The 25,385-nt window shown below is 32.2% G+C and overlaps 1 protein-coding gene across 1 annotated transcript in view; it reads left to right on the top strand.

The window, feature by feature from the left end:
* The first annotated feature begins 4 nt into the window (after nt 1-4).
* The window catches only part of LOC145319233 (uncharacterized), a 70,817-nt gene continuing 45,436 nt past the window's right edge, over nt 5-25,385 (top strand). The window contains exons 1-33 of the mRNA XM_080161220.1: nt 5-129; nt 336-694; nt 1,069-1,238; nt 1,540-1,630; nt 1,902-2,081; nt 2,531-2,741; nt 2,943-3,064; nt 3,485-3,671; nt 3,977-4,060; nt 4,267-4,425; nt 4,819-4,986; nt 5,252-5,349; nt 5,802-5,884; nt 6,362-6,486; nt 7,560-7,629; nt 8,155-8,266; nt 10,951-11,038; nt 11,640-11,724; nt 12,072-12,159; nt 14,200-14,321; nt 14,466-14,571; nt 15,399-15,494; nt 15,991-16,068; nt 16,604-16,676; nt 17,124-17,277; nt 19,153-19,250; nt 19,667-19,770; nt 20,362-20,432; nt 21,638-21,735; nt 21,925-22,011; nt 24,417-24,518; nt 24,652-24,832; nt 25,043-25,183. Coding sequence (XP_080017346.1) covers nt 390-694; nt 1,069-1,238; nt 1,540-1,630; nt 1,902-2,081; nt 2,531-2,741; nt 2,943-3,064; nt 3,485-3,671; nt 3,977-4,060; nt 4,267-4,425; nt 4,819-4,986; nt 5,252-5,349; nt 5,802-5,884; nt 6,362-6,486; nt 7,560-7,629; nt 8,155-8,266; nt 10,951-11,038; nt 11,640-11,724; nt 12,072-12,159; nt 14,200-14,321; nt 14,466-14,571; nt 15,399-15,494; nt 15,991-16,068; nt 16,604-16,676; nt 17,124-17,277; nt 19,153-19,250; nt 19,667-19,770; nt 20,362-20,432; nt 21,638-21,735; nt 21,925-22,011; nt 24,417-24,518; nt 24,652-24,832; nt 25,043-25,134 — 3,888 coding nt within the window. The 5' untranslated portion in view covers nt 5-129; nt 336-389 and the 3' untranslated portion in view covers nt 25,135-25,183. The remainder of the gene's footprint in view (nt 130-335; nt 695-1,068; nt 1,239-1,539; nt 1,631-1,901; nt 2,082-2,530; nt 2,742-2,942; nt 3,065-3,484; nt 3,672-3,976; nt 4,061-4,266; nt 4,426-4,818; nt 4,987-5,251; nt 5,350-5,801; nt 5,885-6,361; nt 6,487-7,559; nt 7,630-8,154; nt 8,267-10,950; nt 11,039-11,639; nt 11,725-12,071; nt 12,160-14,199; nt 14,322-14,465; nt 14,572-15,398; nt 15,495-15,990; nt 16,069-16,603; nt 16,677-17,123; nt 17,278-19,152; nt 19,251-19,666; nt 19,771-20,361; nt 20,433-21,637; nt 21,736-21,924; nt 22,012-24,416; nt 24,519-24,651; nt 24,833-25,042; nt 25,184-25,385) is intronic.

The following is a 25,385-nucleotide window of genomic DNA, read 5'->3' as shown; positions in this document are numbered from 1 at the left end:
TGTAGTTTATCTCGAACTTCCCTGTTGGACAGTATACCGTCATCTACTTCATTCAAATCTCTTTCCGATTCATTTGGAACAAGCAGCATCACTGAGTCAAGATCTGATTCATTGTTGACAGCAACTAAGGTGCGGGGATTAAGATTTAGATATTTATTGTTAGAATTTTATGATGCGATTGTATGTGATAATATTGTATATTTACATCAATGATAAAGTTTTCACTTTGTTAAATCTGCGCTACTAATGGACATACTTGTCTGTTTTAAATATTTCATCTCTATATTTTGCCAAATGAATTATGGAAATCTTAATCCCTTACCTATCCTCTAAAGGAATCTGAAACAAAAGCCACAACTCCAACTGTCACCACTACTCCCAAGCCAAAGATGTCTCTATCAGAATATGCCAAGTTGAGAAAACGTCTCAAATCTGAAGATTCTAAAGATAAAGACAGCACAGAAAAATCCAAGGATACCACCACTGAAAATATTGATAAAGAATCGTCAAAAGAGGTTGAAACTGTCAAGGAGTCATTAGATCCTGCAACTGAGGAACCTAAAGTTGATACAAATGAGCCGCCAACTGTTGTTCCAGCCGTGGCAGCTGAAAGAAAACTTTCAGTAGAATCACACGAGGTGCAAGAGTTGACCAAACAAAGAAACAAGTCTGGTGGACTTAGTGAATATCCCAGGTACAGTATGCAGTCATTTTTATTTCAGTATTGCTTCAAAACCGATTAATATCCGCTGGATTAGAACGGGTTCTAATCCATACTGAAAAATCATATACCGTATTATATCCAATTGTCTACGAATATAAAAATGTGGCAATCTAATATTAAAACTAGTTTTACATTTATATACACTTGGAAAGCTGTTTATAATACGATAAGATAAATAACTATTAAGATATGAAATATTTTTAATTAAAAACAAACCAATTTTGGTCCATTCCCTGAAAGTGTCTTTGACTTTTACGGCATCAATATATTTTTGTGCTTCGCTACTTTTGGATGTGGTCATCCTTGTTTAATATTCAAAATAATCAAAACACTATTAAAATCAGGTTGGATCCACGTAGACGTTCTACAGACATAGTTAGTCCACAGTTAGGCTCCAGCACTGAGCCAGTTGGGCAGACTAAATTGATCACCCCGAAACCTGTAGAGGCAGCCATGCGTCCCCCAACACCACTGGACCAACCATTGACACCCACAGCAACCACACCTTCTTCAGGTACATGTTTAAAGATGAAGAAAAAAAAGAAATATCTATTAAACAAAAAGTTTATGCTTCCTTTCCAATAAAGGTATCATATTTTAACTCCGTAGATGGTTTTTTTAGGGGGGGGGGGGGATCTATGGATAATTTCTCTAGGGAGGGTGGAACTTTCCTCTCTTATATAGGTACTAATAAGATTTTTTTTGAGCTTCCCTATAAAGGAGAACCACATAAGTTATTTTCGGAATCCTTTGCTTCTACTGAAAGACAGAAGACCATTTACTTTTAGAGATGCTTTGAGTTTTTTTTTTAATAGGAATAGGCCGGCCCACAACTCCGATATCCGCAGGTCCCGGACAGCCAACAACTCCTGTGGGAGTTCCTCCCAGCTCTGAAGGAAGCTCCAGGTAAAGTTTTATTCAATTTATTTGCATAGAGCACTGAAAAAGATACACAAATACGTCTAAGCTTTGTATTTTTTGAGGGGTAAATACTCCCCCCCCTCCACAAAAAAGGGGTACTAAATTTTTAAATACCCCTTAACCCCCCTCCTCTTAGACGTCTCTAGGTAAATAGATAAGAGTTCCTTATTAAAAATAGATAGGTATTAAACTTGCAAACATTAAACATAGGTAAGTAAAAGGGATTGGACAATTTAAGATTTTAAATATTTTCTAGGTCAACTACCCCCGGACTAAGTCGGCCAACAACACCCCACGACCGGTCACGACGTACGTCATCAGACACAAGAACAAGAAGGTTGAGTGACAACATGGCTTCTCTCAAAGAGAAGCATAAGCCGGTCCTAACCGAAGAAATGGAAAGGCAGATCATTTTTGGTGGCGCTCTACTCAAAGGAACAATAAACATTTAAATGACATATATTTACTTGATCAATGTTTTCCGAATTTTAACTAAACTCCAACTTTATTTAATTTTAGTAGCACAGCTACTCGTTAATTATAGTATTATTGTCCGTTACTTGAAGATTATTATCCCTACTGCAAAATGATATAGGAATAGGCCATGTTCAGTTTCTAGAATTTATATTAGTGCTACTATTATAGGTTCATTATGATTTATATATACTTCACTGATTGTCATGAAATCAATACATTTACTAAATGTGTCGTCTAAATATCCACTGTCTTAAAGTTTGCTGCACCTTTGATCCAAGTCATGTTTTATTTTTGTTGCTTTTCAATTATTGGACAAAGTTTTTATTTCGAAAAATAATATACTTTTATTTATAAAAGCTCCCTAGGTATATATCTAAATATTTAAAGTTTATTGGGAATTTATTTAGGTACCAAGCTAAAAACGCCAGAATCTACTCAGAAAACATCCCCAAGAACTGCCGAAACTACCCCCACCGACAAAATTTCCCCTAAAACAACCCCGACACAGGAGAGGCTGATGACACCCACGGATAAGGTATCGCCAAGAACTACTCCGGGTGATAAAGAAGATAAATCTTCCAGAGAAAGTTCAATATCTCCTGATCCTGAAGATCCAGAGGTAGGAATTGTAACGTAGCTCCGCTATTCCATGTTGTTGACGAAAAAGTGGTTATGGTTAAGGATGATGCTTTAGCTCTAAATCTCCTTTTATCTGTACTCTGTCCGTTAAACGAGTTGGAGAAAAAAATCCACTACAAATACATCTTTTTTTTTATTATTTCTATTATTCAACATACCCTTACATAATTTATTGTTTTAGGAGAGGGCTCGGCGAGAAAGAGAGGAGAGAGAAAGAAAGAGGAAAGCCGAGGAGAGAGATAAAATGACAAGAGAACAGAAACTGGCGCAAGTCAGGAAGGAGATTGAGATGAGATTTCAGGAAAGACATAGTTGCCTAGTAAATTTTTTTTTAATATTTATTTATCACATTGTATTATAGACAGCTTTCCGCGAATATTAAAATGAAAAATTATGAGATTAAAACTAAATTTGTTTGTCCGGGGAGCCTAAAGCCCGGGCTTACAAAACTGATATTCATTTTACAATTTTCATTTAAATATTCGTAGATAATTGTCTTTAAAACGTTGTGCTGTGTGATTTTTCACTATAACAGAGAACCGGTTCTAATCCAGCGAATATAATCGGTTTCGTAGCCATACTGGAAAATTATTACATTCCCAAGACAATTATGAATAACTTGATTGGAATTAAGAACAGCCAATTCTGATATCTCTCTCTAGAAGGTATTATAAACTTAATTCCCATCAATAACCATTGACAACTATTTTGGTGAATAAAGGAGGAAGAAATCAAACGTATGCGTGACAAAGAAGCACAGAAAAAATACGAAGCTGATCTTAGGGAGAAAATTAGAATAGAAGAAGAGAAATTAAGAAAGGAAAGAGAGAAGATTGCATCAGAGAAAAAGAGAGCAAAGGAAGAAAAAAGAAAATCTAAAAAATCTAAGAGGAAAAGAAAATATTCAGAGGTAAACTTTCTCAAAAGTTATGCGATCAAAGGGTTGCTTGGCAAAAACTTTTACCTTGTGCAACATGGAAAATATTTAAGATAGAAACATAACTTTCATTCAGTTGAAGTTTTCTTGATTTTCATATTTCTTTTCTGGCATTATAACTTATTATCTATAAATCATTTATGGTGAACCATGTATTAAAGTCAGAGTTTAGAGGAAAAATAATTCTAGGAGAAATATATGTATACAATGTGTATTAGTCAACCTTTACTAAAGCCTGTCACCCTAAATCAGCATAAAGTTTTAATTTTACTTTATAGGATGATAGAAGATCTTCTGAAGATGAACCAGACTCAAAGAGGGAGAGAAAGAGCGAGGAACGATCAAGAAAATCCCAATCTCTGGTAAGTAAGTTACAAAAATATTGGGGATTTCACTCAAACCAATGTTTTGAACTAGGTCCTCCCCCAATTAAAAAAAAATTAAATAAAAAATTTCTAGCCTCCTGTGGGGTACATAATAATGATGGATAATAATAAAAAATAACCGGTTAGTTCAGACAACATACAAACAAACATTTGTCATATTGTTAGGTATGTTTATTATTTAGGAAAAAGACGCAGAAAAAGCAGAAATACTTCCAGTAGAAGAAGAACCCAAAGTTGTTGAACGGGCAAAATCTCCAGATCAATATGAAAAGTTGAAACTGAACTTCTTGTCCAAACAGAAGGAGGCATTGGAGAAGGAATTAAAGCTTTTAGAACAACAGGTAAAGATTAACACATAATACCATTATCAAATTATGTTCATCTTTTATTTTGGAAATCTAATGCTTTCTTAAAGTACGGGATAAAATAATGAACTTTAAATTGATCTACATCCTCAATATTGACAAATAAATTATCCCTTTTGTAGATCTAAATTATTGGTTGAAACGTTCGGACACTGTTAGTTTGAAACCAATAAATTCAAATTCAACACATGTAACCAAAGTTTTTGAGTCAACGAATATGATAACGTTGCTAAAACGGTGCATGTAATTTACAATCAATGGCCCCTTCCTTCCTGCTTTTTCTCTAAAAAAATTGCTTAAAACTTGCCCTGGACCAATACCTAACAGTTTTCACTCGGTCCAGACATTTACGAAATCTTAAATTTTCAGGTTGGAGAAAAGCAGAAGATGCTAGCTGCTGACGATAAACAAGAACAAGATGAAAATGATCAGCAGGGTGGCCAGGAAGCTGCTGCAGACAAAATGGAGGTTGACCAAGAAGAAATGGAGGAAGATGAAGATGACCTTGAGGCCATGATGAGAAGCTATATGGAGAAGGTAAACAGTCAAACGCTTTGGAATAGTCGGAATAATATTAGACACAGATTATACTTGGAAAATTGTCGTCAATTTAGGTTGCTAACATGGCACTTATTTATTGTAGTTCAATTCGTTTATCCAGTAGTAGGTAATGGGATGGGGTAAAAGGGATTAATAGGGCTATCTATAATTTAGCCTGTTGCGAGTTTGACTTTATTAAAGAACATGAAAATCTGGTGTGACTTCCAATGAAAAATAAATCCAATATCTTTTTTTTTTATAGGAGAAAGAACAAAGTTCAACACAAGTTGAGGCAGTTAGCAGCTTATCAAAGCTCATGAGCAACTACGAAGATGTGGACGATAATAATATCATACAAGAGTAAGTATTATTTATATTCTTATGGAGATTCCCATGACAAATGAGACCCTATTCTATGACTTACATTGTCCGATTGTCAATAACTAGGTATTGAGGTTTATTTTCGTAATTATTTCTGTATGTTCACATTGTACTTATATCTTTTAGAAAACAGAATTTTAATGGAAAAATATAATAAAATTTACTTTTGTTCAGTTTAAAAATGTCTTGTGAGTTTTTAAATAGTTTTCTCTTAATATATGACATCACTCAATTTCTTTGTCCCTCCATTAAAGGAGGTATCGTCTTTATGTACGAAAAAATCAAATTCCTACATTAGAAATTTATTTTATCTCTTATTTTTATGACGAGCGCTAAAAAAACTCGAGTCATACAGTATTCTCACTATAAATAACAGAAAGAATATGGGTATTCTATCATAATTATCACCTTAGTAAATGTAGTTTTTGTAGTAGTGTCGAACAGATGGAGGAACCAATAGAAGTATTGGACGAAGAAAATGATATTGAGGCAGCTCCTATCAACATTGATGCAGGAATATTGGATAATGATATTAAGATTAAAAAAATAATGCCACTACAGACCAAGAAACAAAATTGGAATGAATCTAGAAATATATCGGATAGTATTACAGACAGCTTTTCGCGGAAAATAAAAATCAAATTAAAAGATCAAAACCAGTTTTATTTACTCCGAGGGGCCAGAGGCCCGGGCTTACGAAACCGGTATTTATTTTTAATATTCGTGGAAAATTGTCTGTAATACGTTACTATACATGCTTTTTCAGTTTAACTGAGAACTGGTTGTAACCCAGCGGATATTAAAGGATTTCGAAGCCATACTGGAATTTATCTATAAATATACACAAACCATAATTGATATAATTAGAAATGAATGTTTTCAATAAAAACCTAACCTTATTGAAGTGATACATAATAAAACCCAGAGATTCAAACATATCTGCTCTTGTAAGAAATGCGCTTAGCTATCATTATCCTTATCATTATTACAGAAGAAGAAAAGACAGATACTATTACTACTGAACCTGTTGCTACTGTTACTGTTGATGAAGTTCAAACAGAAGCTGATGTTATTCAAATAGTTGATGATGCTGTACCTTCTACAACTCCTGAAATGGTAAGTACGGGGATCTTAAGGGAAAAGACAATGATAAAACTGGCCCCGGACCAATAAAACGGGTATCTTTAGTAATAGATACCGTACGCACTTTTTATTCAACACACCCAATATATGACAGCGGTCTTACATCTGATTTTAACACCAAGCTATATGAAATAGAAATATAGATCAATAACCAATCCCTTAATTACTAAATAGTAAAAATGTAACTGCAATTAAAACAAGCATAAGAATGCACTTAGGTTATTCTTATAGTGCCACTAGAGGCTTATAGAGGTGTAACCGCTAGTATTTTTATATAGGAGCATACAATGAAATTAAACGGGCATGTTAGTAAATATGTACGATGTTACAATAATATTTGATGAGTTTCGGAAAGGCAAACTTGTAACAGGAATCTTCGTGAAACAAAACAAACAATATAAAATTACACAGACAACGGAGAATAAATTAACGAACACATCCAATTTGATAAATAAAAGGAACTAATAGAAACTATACTAGTACAAAAAATGTACAAGATGGAAAAAAACAGGTTTTTAAAAAAAAAAGAACAAACCAGTTTTTTTTTTTTTTGGTTTAAACCGTTTTTATTTTGTTGATAAAAACCAGGTTTTTTGTTTTTTTAATAATATCCAAATTATAGGCCTGCCCCCCCCCCCCCTCTTTTTTCACCCACTCACCCTTTTTCTGGGGGGTGCCCAAATCTGCCCAAAAGGACCCAAAAAAGGGCAGCCCAAATCCGCCCGCAAAAAAGCGCCCGCCCGATCTGACAACCCTGGCTAATACGGTAATTTAGGTTTTTGACAGTTATTTACTGTATTATTTACGTTATGAAAAGATATACCTAACTGGAAAGATAGGCCTTTGTATAAATATTTTTAAAAAAAAACATTTAAACCATCCCACCTTGTTTTTTTTTTGTTTTTTTTAAGCTTGGTTTTTTTGGTTTAAACCACTTGATTTAAACAACGTGGTTTTTTTTGTGCCATCTCTGATAGGTCTTGTTATTTTATTGATTTACTTGTACTTAATTTTTGTTAATAATAATATTAACATTTTCGTTATAGGATGAGGAGACATTAGCTGCTGCCAAAAACGCTGCTATGGACATTATGGCTCCTGCTAAGAGAAGTAAACGTAAGTATTAATAAAGATTAACTTTGTAGAAGTCCTTTTTTTCATTTTATCTAAGTATGAAAGCTGCTAGTCAACTCCACTGTAGTCTGTTAAATATAAGTATGGCAGGTGTCACTATTATTTATCTAGGTATAAAAGCTGCTAGTCAAACCCACTGTAGCCTGTGTAAATATAAGTATGGCAGGTGTCACTATTATTATTTATCTAGGTATGAAAGCAGCTAGTCAACTCCACTTTAGCCTAAGTAAATATAAGTATGGCAGGTATCACTTATTATTATTTATCTAGGTATGAAAGCAGCAAGTCAACTCTTCTGTAGCCTATGTAAATATATGTATGTCAGGTGTCACTTATTATTTATCTAGGTATGAAAGCAGCTAGTCAACTTCACTTAAGCCTAAGTAAATATAAGTATGGCAGGTGTCACTTATTATTATTTATCTAGGTATGAAAGCAGCAAGTCAACTCCACTTTAGCCTATGTAAATATATCTATGGCAGGTGTCACTTATTATTATTTATCTAGGTATGAAAGCTGCTAGTCAACTACACTGTAGCCTGTGTAAAGAAGAGGAAGGCTCCTCCACATCCTATATTTCTGCATACCAACTTCTGTCTCATGTCTATCTAGTTCACAGGTAACTTTAATCTAATTATGGGTTGTCTTAAATGCGTTTGACAGTTTTATCATGCACTTCAATAGCAAGATTTGGTACTAAGTTACACTAAATAAAGATATCGTGATGTATATAGTTTTTAGTAGCGAAGCTACTCTATAATTCACTTTGTCCGTCCGTCCGTCAGTCCGTCCGTAACGCTATGGGGGAAATGGGATTTACTCAGCTCCTATAAAAGATAGAATGCTGAAATTTTTTGACAACATTCCCATCATTAAGGAGCACAATTGACTCTAAAACATCATTGGCGGTCGGACCGCTTTTTAGCAGGTTTTAGGCTATTTTTATATTTTTCACATTTTCTCATTATTTTCAGTGTTTATGGTCCGATTTTCAAAAAAAAATTAGTTATAGATATCAAAATTAAGTTTAAAGAAAACTACCATAAAGGCCAGACTGCCTTTTTAGCAGGTTTTAGGCTATTTTTATATTTTCCACATATTTCTCCATATCTTTGTTTTTGTTTGATTAGCCATAGTTTCTTAGGGTTTGGACCTAAGACTCCTGGAGTATGTTGAGACACTTTTGTATAGCCACCAGGGCCAGCTTAAGCTCCACGTTCAAGTATGACTTGACACGCTGTCTCATATGAGAGCTCCTCGTTATTACCTTACCCTCGCCGGTTTTGAGTATGGCAGGTTTCCCAGATTAAGTCACCGTAATGAATGACGCTCTCCTATGAGGAGCCTGGGATTAAGGGAAGTGATGGTATTATACACTTGATTATTAGGCATCCAAACTACCTAACAATCTCCCTTACAACGCAACTGGGGGAGGTTGCGTGAATACACATTGGAGAATTCGAGACAACATGTTGTGATCGCAACATGCAGGGTTTGAACTCGAGTTCTCATCACCGTAACTCAGTGCGGTACCACAGAGCTACGTCGCCCCCTTTCTCCATATCTTCAGTGTTTATGGTCCAATTTTCAAAAATTTTTCAAATATAGATTATGATATCAAAATTAAATTTCCTGTCTTTTAAAGAAAACAACCATGACGGCCAGACTGCCTATTTAGCAGGTTTTAGGCTACTTTTATATTTTTCACATTTTTCTCCATATCTTCAGTGTTTATAGTCCGATTTTCAAACTTTTTCAGTTATAGATATCAAAATTAAATTACCCGTCTTTAAAAGAAAACAACCATGACGGCCAGACTGCTTTTTTAGCAGGTTTTAGGTTATTTGTATATTTTTCACATTTTTCTCCATATCTTTAGTGTATATGGTCCGATTTTCCTATTTTTTAAGTTAAGGATATAAAAATTCAATTTTCTGACGTTTTAAGAAAACAACCATTGCGGCCAGACTGCCTTTTATCAGGTTTTTGGCTATTTGTATATGTTTTACATATTTCCCGATATCTTTGTTTTTTGATCCAATTTTTACACTTTTTTGGGATATCATTACCAAAATAATTTTTCCCATTGTTATGAGCATATCGTCATCATACAAAATAAAACAAGGTTTCGTGTTTATTTATCCAATAAATCTATTCTTGATTTTAATAAATACTCTTTATATCTACTTGCACGTATTCCCAATTAATGAAGAAATTAGGTTATTGTACCTTAAATATTTATATTTTATTGATAAAAGAATTTAGTCGCAATAGATTTTTATCAAATAATTTTCTTAATACGGAATAAATACCTATTTTGTAACAAAAGTTTATTTTAAAATGATAAAAGTATTTATATATTCAATATAATTGGATAATATTACAATAAATATAGACACTCAAGATGATTACTCCATTTATTGAACTAATAGGTACATGGTAGAGAAACAATTTGACTCTGCTAAGGGGGGGGGGGGGGGATACAAATATGTAGTTGGGGGAAAAAAATGTAAAAATTATGAGAACTGAAAGCATTTTCCATTTTTTCCCCCTCTTTTGTGAAAAAAAATACTACAAGAATATGTGGGAGGGGGGATAATAGGAATGCAATAAAGAGTTCTGAAAATATTTTCCCAGTATATTCCATTCCATGCTGGAAAAAAATAGAAAAATTGCAGTAGGGGAAAAAACCAATCTTGTGCAGAATATACACCCCTACAACAATATTGATTTATGACTGTATACATTTTTTAAAAACAGTTATTGGCAGTTCAATTTTTCAAGACAAAGCTTTTTTGGAAATTGTATCGTTCAAAAGTTTATCGCTGAAAGATCATTTCATTGCGCCTGCTTTAAATTCCTTTATAAGTTGGACGGATTATTGTATCTGATTGACCATCAAGGGAAATAAATCTATTCTTTATTTTTTATAATACAATTACCTGAGGAATATAATATCGATTTATACATCTCTTATGTCTATTTCATAAAAGAGGACTAGTAGATAGTACATATCACAAAGTTTTACTCATACCTATTTTTGAACACAGAAACACCTCCTTTTTTATTTTATTAAAATATTTAAAAGCCTGCTTGGGGCTTTAACTTTGCCTAGCTCTGCTACATTTCGCTAACATAATGTAACCTAACACAAGCGTTAAAAACTACGTGTTTTCTTAAATGATTCGTTTAAGTTATTTTTATACAAAAATGTCGCGCAATTAAAGGGTTTGTTGTATAATTGTTATTGCTAGATAAACCGACGTATAATTAGCATTAAATCATATTTTTTCTTAATTTCAGGAAGAAAATCCTGGCCCGTAGTCGGAAAGTCCGCGGTATGACGCTGTCTTGTCCCGAGGGATGTGGTTACATCACTAATATGTCTAAGGTACAATATTCTGCACTGAAGTCTTATTTTAACATTATGTGAAGTTTGAAAATACCTTTATATACATTAAGTTAAATATATAGACAAGATAAACTTGAAATTCAACTTTAAGTTTAGCAACTTTTTTACACATCCGAAGCTTAATTTAACATCCATTGTTATTTTTTTTCTCTTGTTTATTTTGATATGAATTTTATTGAATTACCAAACATCTTAATTTCATAATATTCGGTACTCATTTTATATCACCAAATCAATAGGTATTAAAAATTACAGGGGTGTATATTCTACATGGGATCCCCGGCTCAGGGGGGGGGGGGGAATAAAAAATAAGTGGTTGGAGGGGGAAAAAATGTAAAAATTAAGAAAACTGAAAACATTTTTTCCATTTGATTTCCTCCCCCTCCTTGGTGAAAAAAACTAAAAAAATGTGTGGTAGGAGGGATAAAATAAATAAAATATAGAGTTCTTAAACTATTTTTTCATTTTCCCCCCTTCTTGGTGAGAAAAAACTAGGGGGGAAAGAAAATAAAAAAAATTTTAGCCGGGGAAAAAAATAAATCTTGTGCAGAATATACACCCCTGAAATATTATTGCTTAGGATGGAACAAGTATAGATTACTTCACAGATGAACTACCTAAACACCTGGACATGCTGTGTGAACATATTCGTGACTGTCATACAGGTATAACTATTAACTATCTTTCTATCCTAATCCTATCCTATCCTATCCTATCCTATCCTAATATATATAAAGTAGTAAGGTTTTTTGTCTGTAGCATAAGATTTCTATAACTAATGAACCGATTGGATTTTCGATTTTAGGGAAGCTTCACATAGGTCCTGGAATGGTTTTAGGCTAATTTGTATTTTATATTTAAGTCTTGTTTATGTCTGTCTGGAGCTTAATATCTCGGTAACTGATAAACTGATTAGGTTGTGCTTTTCAGGTTCTGTTTTGGTTTTAGGATATATTATAATTTTGAAGAGGGGGCATAACTGGAGCTTTAAATAATATATTTATATATGTAGGTGAACCAGAAATGGAGACATGTCAATACTGCAGCTTACCACTCCAGCACACACAAAACTGGAGCTGGCAACATTTGGCCAACCATAGGTAAGGATCATTAATTGTCAGTTGAGCTCTAAACTCCCTCTTCTTATTTTTGGAATAAAGGATGGCGGGGAGCTAAACAAGGCATTTCAAGGGAAAATGTCAGTGTAGCCAAGATATTTTTTGGAAGCTTTTCCAACAATATTTTTATTTTATATATAGAAACGGCAATTTTGTTAATTATTGCAAATGTGCCAACATTTATTGTCTTTTATCTTATTCCTTAAAGGAAGCTTGCAATGAATACACCGCTCTAAATAAATTTTCTCTTGATGTTGTGTGGAAAGCTTTCAAAATTTTCATATACCTAAAATATCATTTTAAAATGCATATAACTTTTTTTTTATTGAAGCTGGAGCACTGCATGATAGACTCGAAATAAAGTATTACCAAACTTTACCAATAAACTGTAAACAAATATGATAAATATACAAGCAAAATAACAAGTTAATGTTGAATTTCAATTCCTTCTCGTCCCTTCTTAAGCATAAAATGAATTTGAAAATTTTGAAAATAGATTTTAATTTCCTTATAAGGATGTTGTTTTTATATGTCGTCTTTATGACAGGTAAATATTTTATAAATATATTTCTTAAATTATATATAAAAGAAAATATTATACAATAATATCAAATTAAATTAAAAGTATTTCAACTTGTTTTATTTTTTTTGGTACTAAACTCATCCCTGACTTGAATGAGAGAAAAAGTTTATTTTGAATCAGATTGCAGAAAGAACATAATAATAAAATACACAATAGTCTCTTTGTGAGTTTAGATTTATAACATTATTTTTTGTTAATGAATTAATGAAAATTATTTTGTTTAAAATTTGACTAAATGACATCTCGTATAATATACTTTACATTCCATCTTAAAAATAAATCTGTAAGGTGTATATATATGTTTAGATGTCTGTAAACCACCAATTTATGACTATTGATTTTTGATCAGCTGTAGGTTTCAATACTAGATGTTTTTTAAGTAGCGCAGCTACTCTAAATCTAGAGAATAAATCTAATTTTGCTTAGAATTTACTTTTAGGTGTTTTAAACATTGTAAATTAAAGATTTTATTTTAATAATTAATATTTTACAACAATATCTTCTAAAAACTGTGAGGAAGTTTGATAAAATTACGTTTATTTTGCAAGCTTGTTTGAAAATATTTCATTATTTTTATAATTCTGACAAAATAGATTTTCTGTTTAAATAAATAACATAGCCACAAAAAGGTTTAAGTAGTTATTGAAATATTCTATTACTATTCTTGCTAATTAAATATTCGTTAACTATGTTTAATTTGCATTTTTAAAATAGACAAGAAAAATATCCTACTTAAATGCTAATTTTATGAAGTTATCTTAAACCTTTTCCAAAAGTTTGTTTTATAAAACTTTTTTTATTTTTCATTGATTTTATTGATTATATAGGTTAAAAATGTCAAAAGTATTTTTCAAAGGCTCTAGATAAATTTTGATTAATTTCGATTTTTGATTTTTTAAATTTTTTTAAAAATCTGCAAGAATATGCATGTCTATTCAAAGAATAGATTATATAAAAAACAAAATTAAACATATTCAGGCTATCAAAAAGAAAAAAATATTCTTTTTTACCATTAAATCGCAAATATTTAAAATCATTAGATTTTAAGCTTATTTTGCATGGAAACACATTTTTTCAGTTATTTTTTCTCAACAATGGATCTTAAATGATTATTACTGAAAACTTTTATGAAAATGTTATTATCCAAAACTTCAAATAAAGGAAATAATTGCCGTTTGCAAAAATGTGTGCAAAAAGTTGCCAATATCTCGTTAGAAGGGACTTAATGGATTTGAATTCTTACTGCTTATGAGTTAGTGGACTATAAACTATTAGAAAAGTATCACTTTAAGGTGAAATTTTGAGGGTCAACTTTTTTTCTTTTAAAATTCGCAGTGGGAGGCTTTAAATTTTGGCTATTGGGTCCACTTGTGGCAGTTTTTAGCAGTGTATTTCTTGCAGGCTTCCTTTAAGACACCTTCCAATACCTGATTTTCTAGAAACATCCAAAGATTTTACTGTGATGGCTGCAACAACTTCCCCTTCAAGAACGAGGTGCACAAGTGTCCAGGATCAGGACTGGAAACATATCAGGCTGCCATCAGTGATAATGTACCTTCAGGTAGGAAAAGTTAGGATATGAATAATTTAATCCCTTATAAGATGTTATCAATATCATATGATAATAATTCTCAACTATAAAAATTTTCAAAATTTATAAAAGATATTTCTAAGAGGATAATACCGTTTTTTTTTGTTAATTTAGATCCTGGAATGCGGCGCAAGCGCAACATGTCTGAGGATGAAATACTAGGGAAGTCTCTAGATGATCTGGAGAGAGAGAATGATGTTGCCAGCGGTCATCATGCCAGGAATGGATTGCTTTTTACCTTGGAAAAAAAATTATCCGTGTACATATGTTCATACGTAAAGCGATTTAAAGAAACACAAAACAAAATAGATAGATTTTTAGTAGGTAAATAATATTAGGGTTCATGAATTTTTATTTCTCTAAAGGGAAAAGATGCCAGATCAAAAATTGCTACAGTTTAGATGCTCATGGGTCTTAGGAATTTTTATAGAATTATGTTTGAAAGTCTTATATGGGAATTATAGAGTAAATAAACTAGTGATGGGAATCCGGATCCGGAATCCGAATCCGGAATCCGCCCAATTTTCGGCCTATTTTTGAATCCGAATCCGGATCCGGAATCCGTTTTTTATAGCGGATTCCGGATTCTAAATTGGTAGGCTAAAATTACCGTCTTGAGTTTTTTCTTACAACTCCCTCTTAAATTTTTTTGTACATCACAAATCTAATGTGAGGTAAATGTTTAACACTTTAAACAAATCAAGGCTTCAACCAAGTAACATAGTGTTAAATTAATGAAAAAAGCTATCCCTCTGTGACGGACGGCCTTTTAAAATACTGCTAGAATCCGGAATCCGAATCCGGAATCCGCCAAAAATAAGAAACCGGAATCCGCAAGAATCCGTCACTTTTTTTGACGGATTCCTTCAGAATCCGGAATCCGAATCCGGCCCAAAAATTCGACGGATTCCCATCCCTAAAATAAACCCTTACTTACTGAAAATATCCAATATTTTTTTTTTCGTGGAAAAATGTACTAAAAAATATTTAATTAATTTATTTGGACATGCATACAATAACAAAGGTTTTATGCAACCCATAAATCAGTAGACAAGTGAAAACCCTGGGAAACCTGGTGAGGTTTATGTGTGGAGTCTGTGATAAAATTGTTACCTGTCTGTCTGCCTGGCTACTTCATATCAGGTCAGATCAATGGACATAGGCCCCGCAGGGTCTAGAAATAGGAGAATTTACTGTAAAAATGCGACGAAACCCGCTAATTCGTTTTCTTTCCATGATCCAAACTTTTTTTTCTGTAGAAAAATCATTAGAAATTCAAACTTATACCTATAGAAAATTATCGCCTTCCGACGTTTTCTTTATGCAAATTTAGGAGGTTAAAACAATAAATGTATAACCCAGACAACTACCTGGCCTAAGTGTAGAGGACCATTTTCGTCTGCAAGCAAATTGCTTTCTGCTCTTTTGTAGTTACTTAACTGTGTATTTCCGATGCTATAGGCTGATATTCATAGACCCAATTAAAAGTCGACCCAAGGTTTTCACCCTGTTGGTAGAGTTACATATAGCTCGTTTCCACTCTATTCTTATACTTTGATGTTGAAACAAGTGTAATAATAGAATCACAATATGACTTGAATAATATTTTATCAATGAAAAATAACTGTTTTTTTTCTAGATTGGATCATCTTGGAAGAGGTCACATCAACTACAGCCATGATATCCGTTGCTTCTGTTGTCCATGGATGCCTCCTAGGTTAGCAAGGACGTTCAAAATTAATAAGATAACTTAAGTTCTTGCGCTTCATACTATTTTCGTGAAACATTTATCTATAACCTTTCTATGACTTTATGAAAAAATCGCATAATTTTTACTTTCACTAAATTAAAAAAAAAAAAATTCTGCCCTTTGGGACCTCTAAAACAATGGTTATCAAAATTCAAAAGGTTTGTCTGTGTATCACTGTATAACACCTTTTCCCCGGGCTTTATTCATAAAATCTTAATATTCCTCCAATTATTTGTTTAATTCATACTATAGAAGATAAATATATGAGGCGAGGAATTGTCCTTTCCTCTCAGTAATGAATTAAAATTCCAAAAGTATTAATGATTAGAATTTTTCCCTACAATACAGCAGGCAAAAAATACAATACCCCCTTAACCCCCTTTATCATCTCCTCCCCTCCTACTGGATAAACGAACTGACCAATAAATTGGGTCCATGTTAGAAACCTAAATTGAAGACAAATTTACCATGATAATATATCCATTTAAAAACGTCCTTGTAGGTTTGAGAAGGGAAGAGAGATTATAGGGGTAAATAATCTTGTTCAACATATGATCACAGACCATCATTCTGAGGTCAGATTCATTACTTGTAGTCACTTCACAATGACAATTATATACATAAGTAGCACAGTAATAATAAGATGATATTATTAAAGTGAAATATTTTGGTTTAACAAAATTTGATATACAAACATCACAATACATTATATAAACACAATTATCCGTTCTGTAGTTTACAATTATTGGTTTTTAAGTTTTTACACAAATAGGTTGGAATTAACTATTGTTAATCAAGATTCATTAACAGAACCCGAAAATTTTTGAGCCATCGAATAAAATAAACTGGTTATAAAAATTTGAGTATTGGTGTAATTTACTGATAAATGTCCCCTTGCTCCCTTATTTCTTTGAAGAATTTGATTTGACATGTTTAATATTTCTATAGTACTGGAATGTTTTCTTAAAACTTATACCATTGTTTCCTACTCTTTCAAATAATATAAAGCAAAAATTGTGCAGGATTGGAAAGATGCAGAATTTACCCTGGAGAGTAGCAAGCTTATACAACTGCAGAGAGAGATGGAGAGACGGCTGGAGAGGGAGAGAGAGGAATCTGCTATTCAAGTTCCAAGCAGGCTGCCGGCACCCTGTCATACCTGCCATATGCCGCTAGGTAACTAGATATTGGCACTTGCGTTGAATGTCTTATTGCATCCTTTTATAGACTGCTTTCCGCGGATATTAAAATGAATGATCTGTTTTGTTAGCCTGAGGGTCCGGTCTAACAAAACTGGTATTCATTTCATGATTTTTATTTTAATATCTATTGAAAACTGTCTGTAACACGATGATATTCATCAATGATTTTTCAGTCTGGTTGAAAAAAAGTTCTGATCCGGCGGATATATATTAGTAGGTAACATCAGTTTATAATTGCAGGGTAAAATAACTTTGTACTGGTTAATAACAACTTTAGGACAAAGATTGCGAAATCAAAGAGCTCGTTATTTGAGGAGGATGTTGACAAAATGTAATATTTACATGGTAAGGAATTGGTAAGATATGAAGTATCGGGGGACTGCCATTTACACATCCAGCAAATTTACAGTGGATGTGTTTTCGCCAGTGCAATGGATGTATTTATGACAAACTGAATTTTTACTGTATAAATGACAGTAAAATCGATTCTCATGCCATAAATACATCCAACACTGGCAAAAATACATCCAATATTTTTATACACATGTCAAAATACATCTGACACTGGCATTTACACATCCATACGTTTTTAATTATATGTCATAAATACATCCAACACTGGCATTTATACATATAGAAATTTAATTTAAAGTAATAAGAAAACAACTTTTATATTATTTGAGTTATAATATACTTGAATATATTCTTCTGAACATAATCAAAATTTTATGTTTTCCAAACTATTTGTCCCTTTCTTAAACCTAACCCTACCCAAATCTCACAACCCTATTTTAGAATTTTTCTAGAAAATTTACAAGGCTTAGTCATATCTACAACATTTTTATTAAGATTTATTTTATCAAATGTTTGTATTTTATTTATTGAAACAATGAAATCTGTTATTTTATCTTTAGTTATTTAGCTGAATTGTAATTTAATGAAACTAAGAACTTATAATGTAGTAAAGCATAACTTGATATATTTAAATCTTAAAATGCTTTAAGCTAAAGCTAATAAAGAACAAAACTTCAATATAGCTCGAAGTTGTTCATCTTGTTGTTATAACTAAGAAGGAAAGAAGGGTGTAGGTAGATATTTAAAATAAACATAAACAAACTTTTAAACATGAATCAATTGAAAATAATTGCATATTTATTGGTGGAAAAGATTAAAACCTTTTGTATGTTTCCCAAAAATCCTAAAAAATAAATAGCAGGGAATGTACTTGAGTGGTTTTATCCACAATAATTTGACCACCTGCGTAAATGTATTGATGTTTTGTAGGGAGCATCTTGAGAAAAAGGGAAGTAGATAGGGGGAGAGTAACTAAAATAGGGCAAAAATTTAAAACCTATACATACTGTACTAATTAATTGTAAATAAATAAATATTCTTATAAATTAATCTAGATGTATATTTGGCAGTGTTGGATGTATTTATGACATATAATTGAAAAAGTATGGATGTGTAAATGCCAGTGTTAGATGTATTTTTGACATGTGTATTAAAATATTGGATGTATTTTTGCCTGTGTTGATGTATTTATGGCATGAGAAAAGGAAGAAAACATTTTGCCAAAAATACATCAACTGTAAATTTGCTGGATGTGTAAGTGCTATAGCCCCGAAGTATCATGTTCTTGTTCACAAGTTTGGAGAAGTTTTCTATTATAAATATTTATATGTTAAGGTACTGGTAAGCTATGGAGATATCATGTTCTTGCTCACAAGTTTGGAGAAGTTTTCTATTAAAAATATTTATATATTAAGGTACTGGTAAGCTATGGAGATATCATGTTCTTGCTCACAAGTTTGGAGAAGTTTTCTATTATAAATATTTATATGTTAAGGTACTGGTAAGCTATGGAGATATCATGTTCTTGCTCATAAGTTTGGAGAAGTTTTCTGTTCCAAATGTCGTACTTTCATTCTTGGCCATCATTTTATGGTAAATAGTTATTTTTTTTTTATAATATTTGAAAAAAATCATTCATTGTATTGTTCTTTTATTTTGACACGTTCTCTAATCGTTGCCTTAAAACTTTGAGGACTTTTATCTTAATTGGTTGGTAAAATCTAGAATGAACACAGGAGTAATATTGTCCATCATAATTGGGGCGAGGTGTCTACTGTCTTATCCATGAGGTTTTCCTGATAGTTAACTCTGTAATGTTAAAACTTATCACCTAGCGGGACAATATTTCTTACCTAAAATGGGGAAAAGGGTGTAATTCGTATATGTTAATACTTTGCGATGATTATCTCCCTTTACTTTTAAATTTAAAAAATTAAGGGAGGTGGGGTGTTCTGTGCTCGCAAGGCACCGTGAGGGGAAAGCACCAAACTATTTTGTTTTTATTCCAGGAGCACACTGCCACGTGCAACGCTGCTGACCAGAACAAAGTAAAAGTTAAGATTGACAAATACAGGGCGGATACTTTCATAGAGACATTAGATGGACAACAAAGGTGAGAGTTACATTCGCAGTGTAGTCAAAAAAAAGTACGTTATAAAATGCTAGTGGTCCGTATTTTTTTTCAAACAAAAATTACTAGAGAGATTTGTAAAACTACTGCAGGAACAGTTCCTATATCCTCCGAAGAAAAGAGCCCAATCAGATCAGGAGTTAACGAGATCTCAAGCTTCGGACAGACGGACGCACCGACATGTACTTAGTTTTACTTTATATATAGATTCATAGAAGGAAGGCGTTTGATATAATAAAACTAGTAGGACAAGTTGACAACATCCATATAAAGTGTATTACAGAAAATATAGCAATTTGTATTAAAGTATCAAGAAGTTCAAGGAGACACATTTATATTTAATATTTATGGGAATACTCACAAGAAAATTCAGGAGCTGGGGAATCATAATGTACGTCAGTCTTAGAAATCTTATTTGAGCTGTAAACCATTGGGAAAACTAAGTACCTAGTTAAACACTAAAATTATTATAGTTTATTTGGAAAATCTTACAGAGATGCATTTTCCATTCAAAAGCTAAAATATTATTTTATTTTACCAAAGCTTTTCTAACTAAAATTAAAAACATTTAAGATACAAAGTTGGGTACGAGTATGACCGGATTGAGGGAGTTGGAAGTGTAACTATTGCTAGAACTATGATTGGTAAGTGAACACAATGATTTTCATACAAACTTAAGATGAGAATAACTTTTGTTTGAATGTATAAAAAAATTATTTTAATAACTCCATTTATTTTACATAAAATATTCTCTTTTGTCTTAAGAAAACATAAGTGCCCCAGCACTCTCTGAACTGTTTTGGATATTCTTTTCAAGCATGATTTAGATTTGGTTTGACTAATGTCACCTGTACCAAAGTTTTTATTTTTATTTAGAAATATATTTCTTTCAAGGATTATAATTCTACAAGAGTTGTAGTTAGAAATGGATCAACCCACGAGGAAGCCACGAGAGCTAGTAACACTCAATATTATTATTTCTATTGTATAGGTACAAGAGTTGTAGTTGGAAATAGATCAACCCACGAGGAAGCTACGAGAGCTAGTAACACTCAATATTATTATCTATTGTATATGTACAAGAGTTGTAGTTAGAAATGGGTCAACCCACGAGGAAGTTACGAGAGCCAGTAACACTCAATATTATTATTTCTATTGTATAGGTACAAGAGTTGTAGTTGGAAATAGATCAACCCACGAGGAAGCTACGAGAGCTAGTAACACTCAATATTATTATCTATTGTATATGTACAAGAGTTGTAGTTGGAAATGGATCAACCCACGAGGAAGCTACGAGAGCTAGTAACACTCAATATTATTATTTCTATTGTATAGGTACAAGAGTTGTAGTTGGAAATGGATCAACCCACGAGGAAGCTACGAGAGCTAGTAACACTCAATATTATTATTTCTATTGTATAGGTACAAGAGTTGTAGTTGGAAATAGATCAACCCACGAGGAAGCTACGAGAGCTAGTAACACTCAATATTATTATCTATTGTATATGTACAAGAGTTGTAGTTAGAAATGGGTCAACCCACGAGGAAGTTACGAGAGCCAGTAACACTCAATATTATTATTTCTATTGTATATGTACAAGAGTTGTAGTTGGAAATGGATCAACCCACGAGGAAGCTACGAGAGCTAGTAACACTCAATATTATCTATTGTATATGTACAAGAGTTGTAGTTGGAAATGGATCAACCCACGAGGAAGCTACGAGAGTTAGTAACACTCAATATTATTATTTCTATTGTATAGGTACAAGAGTTGTAGTTGGAAATGGATCAACCCACGAGGAAGCTACGAGAGCTAGTAACACTCAATATTATTATTTCTATTTATAGGTACAAGAGTTGTAGTTGGAAATGGGTCAACCCACGAGGAAGCTACGCGAGCGGTCAAAGAAGAAGTAGAGAATATTCTTACAGAAATTAAATTAAAGGTATTATTCAATTACACTATTAAAACATTGCGTATTATTTTTACATTTTATTTCGATATTTCTATCTTTCTGCTTCTTATACTAAAATATTTTAATTTACAGTGATTCCTCGTGTTTCAAAGCGTTTAAATCAAGGAATGCTTATCTTCAATTTAAAAGGCGTGAAAACGAATCTTGTTAACCATTTAGGATGAAGAAGCTAGAAAGGAAGAAATAGAAAGAGAAGACAGACAACAACTGTTAGATATGGTTAGAAGTCTTATTCAGAAAGATAAAGTAAGTCATGAAGTAGATATAAAAGATAGATAATAGTTATTAGATCTGGTTAGAAGTCTTATTCAGAAAGATAAAGTAAGTCATGGAGTAGATAGAAAAGATAGATAATAGTTATTAGATTTGGTTAGAAGTATTATTCAGAAAGATAAAGTAAGTCATGAAGTAGATATAAAAGATAGATAATAGTTATTAGATCTGGTTAGAAGTCTTATTCAGAAAGATAAAGTAAGTCATGGAGTAGATAGAAAAGATAGATAAAAGTTATTAGATTTGGTTAGAAGTATTATTCAGAAAGATAAAGTAAGTCATGGAATAGATAGAAAAGATACTTTATAGTTATTAGATCTTGTTAGAAGTATTATTCAGAAAGATAAAGTAAGTCATGGAGTACATAGAAAAGATAGATAATAGTTATTAGATTTGGTTATAAGTATTATTCAGAAAGATAAAGTAAGTCATGGAGTAGATAGAAAAGATAGATAATAGTTATTAGATTTGGTTAGAAGTATTATTCAGAAAGATAAAGTAAGTCATGGAATAGATAGAAAAGATACTTTATAGTTATTAGATCTTGTTAGAAGTATTATTCAGAAAGATAAAGTAAGTCATGGAGTAGATAGAAAAGATAGATAATAGTTATTAGATTTGGTTAGAAGTATTATTCAGAAAGATAAAGTAAGTCATGGAGTAGATAGAAAAGATAGATAATAGTTATTAGATCTTGTTAGAAGTATTCTTCAGAAAGATAAAGTAAGTCATGGAGTAGATAGAAAATATAGGTAATAGTTATTAGATCTTGTTAGAAGTCTTATTCAGAAAGATAAAGTAAGTCATGGAGTAGATAGAAAAGATAGATAATAGCTATTAGATTTGGTTAAAAGTATTATTCAGAAAGATAAAGTAAGTCATGGAGTAGATAGAAAATATAGATAATAGTTATTAGATCTTGTTAGAAGTATTATTCAGAAAGATAAAGTAAGTCATGGAGTAGATAGAAAATATAGATAATAGTTATTAGATCTTGTTAGAAGTATTATTCAGAAAGATAAAGTAAGTCATGGAGTAGATAGAAAATATAGATAATAGTTATTAGATTTGGTTAGAAGTATTCTTCAGAAAGATAAAGTAAGTCATGAAGTAGATAGAAAAGATACTTTATAGTTATTAGATCTTGTTAGAAGTATTATTCAGAAAGATAAAGTAAGTCATGGAGTGGAAAAAAGAGATAGAAGTTAGTTTAGACTTCTATATTTTTATTCTGATTAAGTACTGGCACTCTACAATTGTTAATATGTATTTGTCCTATATAAATTTTTATATTGTAATAACGGTTTAATCCTTGTTTTAAATACCTAACCAAATAAAATGTACCTTTTCTTTTACATTATTTATACCTTTACTTAATTTATTTTATAAAAATAAACAGAAATATTGGAATAATTATGAAAACAAATATAAATTAAAACAACCCAACCCTTAACATAATAACTTTTATAATATTGAAGTCACGTGTTTTATAACAAGCTTATTCTCTGGTTTAAGCGCTATGCTTCTGCAATAATCTTAATGCCTTACCCTTTACTAGATAATAGAATCTAATCGTCCTAGAAATCATTTTTCTAAAAGTTAAGTAAACATGATTGTTTATTTTATGAGAAATTGTTTATTTTATGGTCAAAAAGTTTTAAAAATCAACATATTTATAATGCAGGACCTAATGACTTTATGGCACTGATTGTAGTGTTGCTAAGTTTTCTGTATTGTACTTAACTCTTACAGGAATCATCAAGTTTAAAATCAATAGGACAATTTTAAAATGCTTTAACTAACAGTAAGAGTTATCTGATAGAGCCTGAAGAACATACCAGGGATGTATTGTATATTCTACATGGGATCCCCTGCTCAGGGGGGGGGGGGGAATAAAAAATAAGTGGTTGGAGGGAAAAAAATGTAAAAATTAAGAAAACTGAAAACATTTTTTCCATTCCCCCCCCCCCCCTCCTTAGTGAAAAAAAGAATAAAAAAATGTGTGGTAGGAGGGATAAAATAAATAAATATTTTTCCATTTTCCCCCCTATTTGGTGAGAAAAAACTAAGGGGGGGGGGGGGGGGGGGGTAAATAAAAAATTTTGTAGCCGGGGAAAAAAATAAATCTTGTGCAGAATATACACCCCTGGAACATACATAAAGCTTTACTTTTTAAGATACTAGCGGCCACGGCTCTAGTATCTAGGGGCTCTGTATTCTAAGGAGCATATTGGACCTAGAAAATATCTTAAAACAAGGACCTATGTGAAGCTTACCTAAAATAGAGAACCAAATCGCGGTTCAGTAGTTATTGATATCTTAAGTATCAGACAAAAAACTACTTTTATAATAGGATATAACTTAATATTTTGTTCCAGGAGGAAGAGAAGAAGAAGTACTACCTGGAGGACGCTGATGGTACGCAGCTACCTGTGGCCACCAGGTTCTATTTCACAAAGACTGGCAAAGTTCGCATTCAGGCAGGAATAATGAATAAGTAAATGGGCAAATAATATTGATAGGGGTAAGAATACGCCGGTTTCACTTATGCCTTACGGAACAGATATGATTTTCTTATTATTAGACTTACTTATCTTTATCCTTGATTATTAGGCGGCAATTAAGCTTATGAGTCGGGGCGGATTAGTCATTACGGCGTTAGGCGACTGCCGCCTTAACGCAGTTCACAATCTGGCGGATAGTGTGAAAGAGGCGGTGTCGCAGGATGGTGCCAACTTTGGAGGTCAGGGAGTCAATGGCAACGGTGAAAGTACAGACCTTGAAATTATTGGAGGTAAGCATAATTGAAAAAGATGATAAAAATTTTATTGAGAAAAGCAACTACTCCATAAAATCTTTTGAAATTTTCATCATAAACAACGTCCACTACCTAACGTACCCATCATATGTTATTAATAATACCAGAAAAAATTTCTTATACTTTTCTAAAAATAAAAATGTTTGTTAATACTGAGCTACATTATCAAAAAATAATTAATTTCAGAGTTCACGTGTGTTGATTGTAACACAACCTTCAAGAAGGACTACACCTACAACCTTCACAGGACACAGCCCTGCATTATTCTCCAGCCATAGAGAGCTGCCACCAGGCAGGTCCTGCTGGCGGCTGCGGTCACCTCAACAGGTCAAAGGTCAGATAAACATTGATACGTAACATATGATATTGGCATAATTGTTGGTACACTTGTATTTTGTTTTATTTTAGGAGTCGCAATCATACAGTACATAAACACTTATGACAAAAATTATTAAACGCATTTTTAGAATTGATATACATCTACGGGTGTATTATTTGAATCTGATTATTTAAAGTAACTAAAGCTTCA

This window comes from Acartia tonsa, chromosome 1 (genome assembly GCF_053477335.1).
Source record: "Acartia tonsa isolate MP-2025a chromosome 1, ASM5347733v1, whole genome shotgun sequence".
NCBI classification, from domain to species: domain Eukaryota; kingdom Metazoa; phylum Arthropoda; class Copepoda; order Calanoida; family Acartiidae; genus Acartia; species Acartia tonsa.
This window is presented reverse-complemented; position numbering and strand designations above follow the sequence as displayed.